General features: G+C 41.3%; 1 protein-coding gene across 1 annotated transcript; it reads left to right on the top strand.

The window, feature by feature from the left end:
* The first annotated feature begins 1,028 nt into the window (after positions 1–1,028).
* Positions 1,029–2,976, top strand: LOC116538516 (olfactory receptor 6K6). Its single transcript, XM_032260958.1, has one exon. The coding sequence runs from the start codon at positions 1,567–1,569 to the stop codon at positions 2,524–2,526; it is 960 nt and encodes a 319-aa protein (XP_032116849.1). The 5' UTR covers positions 1,029–1,566; the 3' UTR covers positions 2,527–2,976.
* Positions 2,977–4,459: the final 1,483 nt, after the last annotated feature.

Raw genomic sequence — 4,459 nt, 5'->3', positions numbered from 1 at the left:
TTCCTGCTGCAGCGGGCATGAAGGTAGTGGCCACTTCAGATGGTTCACCACTACCGTCAATACTGGAAGGTAAGAAAAGACCAAGTCTTTTCAAAAGACCAGGGAATATATACTTGGGCCTAATCACTAGAGATATAATCAAAAGGTAATGCTAGTGTTTACCTAGATTTGAATTTAGAGGATTAAAGTTCAGTCTCTTCCATGCCTTGTATTGCCTGTGTGAACTGGAGAAAGCCTTTGGCTTCTCTGAGTCTCTTCATCTGCCAAGTGGGAATCACTGTAGTCTTGCTTAACTTATACAAATAGTTATTTTTTTTTAATGTGATGAAAAGCAAACCACATAAATCTTACCATGCTACCTATTTTTTTTAGCATACAAATAGATTTTTAAAAAAATACGATGATGTTGATTGTATCAGCAGAGGGAAAAGAAATCATAGTGAAAATGAGTAAAAGTGGAGAGGAAAGGAGTGTTTTCTGATTGAGTATTCCAGAGAATCATGATCCTGGCTGAAGCTTATTCTGACCCCCACAGCTACGCCCCAGTCTCCAGCTTTATATTCTACTCCTATAGGAGAGAAAAGATTTTATAGTCCCAGGACAACTTACGAAACCTGACCCTGGGGAATGTCTACTAGGTAACATTTTTATCCTAATTTGTCCCTTAGAGGAGAGAGAAAGATACATGATTTTCCTTTGGACATTACATCATACAAAGAGAAATTCCCAGGAAAGACCATCTTTCCATTCTAGATATTCCTGGAAGAGGCCTCAGAGACATTTATACCCTTATTGACAAGCTAGGAGAAGAGGCAGGTGGCTGCAGAGATTTTGAGGAGCATTCTCATGGTGTCAGGCAGGGTAAGTACTAAAGACTGAATGGAAAGCGATTCTCTTGCCTTAGCCTCCCAAGTAGGTGGGATTACAGGTGCCTGCCACCACACCTGGCTAATTTTTTTTTTATTAGAGACAGAGTTTCACCATGTTGGCCAGGCTGGTCTCAAACTCCTGACCTCAGGTGATACACCTGCCTTGGCCTCCCAAAGTGCTGGGATCACAGGGGTGAGCCACCGTGCCCAGCAAAGTTGAATTCTTTAGCTAGGCTCAGGTTAGATATCAGTGCTGGGGAAGATGGTGAAGCAACATAAACATTGCTGGAAAAAGAGCTCCAATAATATATGTTTAAATTAATAACTTTTCTGAAAAACAAGAGTAAAAAATAGTTTAAAACGAAGGTACAAGTTTTAAGGCTAAACACAGAGGGATGGAACTAGAAATTAAAAAATGACCAAACCTACAGAAAATATTTCCAGAGAATGAAATGTGTGTGTTGCTTTGCTTTGTGCACATCAATGGAAGATATTTACCAGAAAGAAAAGGTGATTTAGGGGTCCAACAGTAAATATTTCAGATGATTTTGGCATGGAGGTAAACCTTAAGAGATATTTCTAACTGGTCTCTTCGGGAAGATTCTAGAATCAGTTTGAGTAAATCATTACAGAAAACTCAGTGGGTGATCAACATTCCAATTCTGGGAGTCTCTTATTTCCTTTTCTCTGTTCACAGATGACACAGTTGATGACCAGTGGGAATCAGACAATGGTGACAGAGTTCCTCTTCTCTCTGTTCCCGCATTTGCACAGAGGCGGCCTCTCATTCTTTATTCCCTTGCTTCTCATCTACGGATTTATCCTAACTGGAAACTTAATGATGTTCATTGTCATCCAGGTGGATATGGCCCTGCATACCCCTATGTATTTCTTTATTAGTGTCCTGTCCTTCCTGGAGATCTGGTATACCACAACCACCATCCCCAAGATGCTCTCCTGCCTAGTCAGTGAGCAGAAGAGCATCTCTGTGGCCGGATGCCTCATGCAGATGTACTTTTTCCATTCACTTGGTATCACAGAAGGCTGTGTCCTGACAGCAATGGCCATTGACAGGTACATAGCTATCTGCAATCCTCTCCGTTACCCAACCATCATGACTCCCAAACTTTGTATCCAGCTGACAGTTGGATCCTGCTTTTGTGGCTTCCTCCTTGTGCTCCCTGAGATTGTGTGGATTGCCACCTTGCCTTTCTGTGGCTCCAACCAGATCCACCAGATATTCTGTGATTTCACACCTGTGCTGAGCTTGGCCTGCACAGATACATCCCTAGTGGTCATTGTGGATGCCATCCATGCAGTGGAAATCCTAGCCTCCTTCATGGTCATTGCTCTATCCTACATCCGAATTATTATGGTGATTCTGGGAATGCGCTCAGCTGAAGGTCGTCACAAGGCCTTTTCCACCTGTGCGGCTCACCTTGCTGTGTTCTTGCTATTTTTTGGCAGTGTGGCTGTCATGTATTTGAGATTCTCAGCCACCTACTCAGTGTTTTGGGACACAGCAATTGCTGTCACTTTTGTTATCCTTGCTCCCCTTTTCAATCCCATCATCTATAGCCTGAGAAACAAGGACATGAAAGATGCTATTGGAAGGCTTTTCCACTATCAGAAGAGGGCTCGTTGGACTGGGAAATAGATATAGATCCTGGAGATCCTAAAAAGCCTCTTGGAAGAGCAAAATGTCAGTGTTACTTATCTTTTCCATGTGTATCCTCTTTTCCTATTGCTGCAGCTACTTGTTCTATTATTTTTAAAAAGAATGATAAAATGCTGTCTGCAGGCTGTGGATGAGAAGTGGGTGGCCAGTTCACATGAATGCCTCTACCATGCTGGTGATAGCTGAAGCAGTAGAGATGGACCCTCTTGCTTTTAGCACAGGTTGGCTTCCTCCTTGCACTAGCAACTAGGTTCCTGCTTGTCTCTTCAGTGATCTGACATGCTAGTGGGACCAGGAAGCAGAATAGAAGAGGCAAGACAGACATGAAAGTTCTGAAAGTTGCTGCTGCTAACTTCTCCAATTCCCTTTCTGGAAATGCATCCCCTGTCATTCAGTATTCCATTCAAGTAAATCATTTCTTGATACTAGATAGAGGTCTTCTCCGCTTTTAGCTCACTTAATTCCCAAACTCATTTCAGCAAACATGAACTGCTTGTATACATGACGTGTTATAGAATCTTAGATCCAAAGGGGTTCCACCAAAATTAATAACAATAACAGCCTACTATATGTTTCACGCACATTACTATTTAAAATATTTTTACAGATATAAAACCTCTTTTTTATTGCATTTTAGGTTTTGGGGTACATGTGAAGAACATGCAAGATTGTTGCATAGGTACACATGTGGCAGTGTGATTTGCTGCCTTCCTCCCCATCACCTACATCTGGCATCTCTCCCCATGCTATCTCTCCCCAACTCCCCACCCCCCACCATCCCTCCCCTATTTCCCCCCAACAGACCCCAGTGTGTAATGCTCCCCTCCCTGTGTCCATGTGTTCTCGTTGTTCAACACCCGCCTATGAGTGACAACATGCGGTGTTTGATCTTCTGCACTTGTGTCAGTTTGCTGAGAATGATGAAAACCTCTTGAAATTTGAAATACCTTGAAGTAAATAGGTCAGGGATCACCATTATTTAAATGTTGAAACTAAAACTCAAAGAAGTTTAATGACTTGCCTAAGGTCACATAGGTAGTGACAGAGCTGGGATTTAACCTTAGGTACACTATTGCAGTCTCTGTCCCCAATAAATATATGATTTTGTGTAATTTACTTGATGTTCAAAAAACTAAATTATGCAAACTTTTTCCCCAAAGTTTAATGAAACCTTACCAGTTTTCAATGAGTCCCAGGAGACAATGATTCTTTCCTCAGTGAATTCCCTAGTCTTCATGTGATTATGGCATCATGGAAAGACTATTGGACAAGGAGATTTAAGGACTATATTTTATATCTTTTTCTGACACTAAGTTGTGCCATTTTGGATGATGTACTTAATTTGCTGGCCTTCAGCCTCATCTATAATTATGTAGTTGGATTAGATCAGTGATTGCTAAAACTGATTATGAACATTTGTAGTTCACAAAATCTGAAAGTGAAGCCTGGACATTTGCATTTCTGAAAATCTCCAGAAAATTCAGATGATGGGTAAGATTTGGGAACAGCTGGATTGGATGATGACTAAGATAATTCTAGTCCTGGGGCTATTTAACATTCATAAAAGCTAACTTTTTTTTTATACTTTAAGTTCTGCGGTACATGTGCAGATCTTGCAGGATTGTTACATAGGTATACATAGGCCATGGTGGTTTGCTGCCTCCATCCCCCTATCCCCTACATTAGGTATTTCTCCCAATGTTATCCTTCCCCAATCTCCCCACTGTGCACTATACCTCCCTTTGCCCTCCACTCCCCAACAGACCCCAGTGTGTTCCCTTCCTTGTGTCCTTGTGTTCTCATTGTTCAACACCCACCTATGAGTGAAAACATGTGGTGTTTTCCCTAACATGTATTATTTCATTTATTATCAATACTATTTAATAAATGTTAACTTCTTTTTACATGAGAA

This window comes from Sapajus apella, unplaced genomic scaffold (assembly GCF_009761245.1).
Source record: "Sapajus apella isolate SASKATOON/1434 unplaced genomic scaffold, GSC_monkey_1.0 scaffold119, whole genome shotgun sequence".
Lineage (NCBI taxonomy): Eukaryota > Metazoa > Chordata > Mammalia > Primates > Cebidae > Sapajus > Sapajus apella.
This window is presented reverse-complemented; position numbering and strand designations above follow the sequence as displayed.

What these genes read in the sequence shown, in the direction of transcription:
- LOC116538516 (XM_032260958.1), top strand. Translation starts at nt 1,567, where the DNA reads ATGACACAGTTGATGACCAGTGGGAATCAGACAATGGTGACAGAGTTC.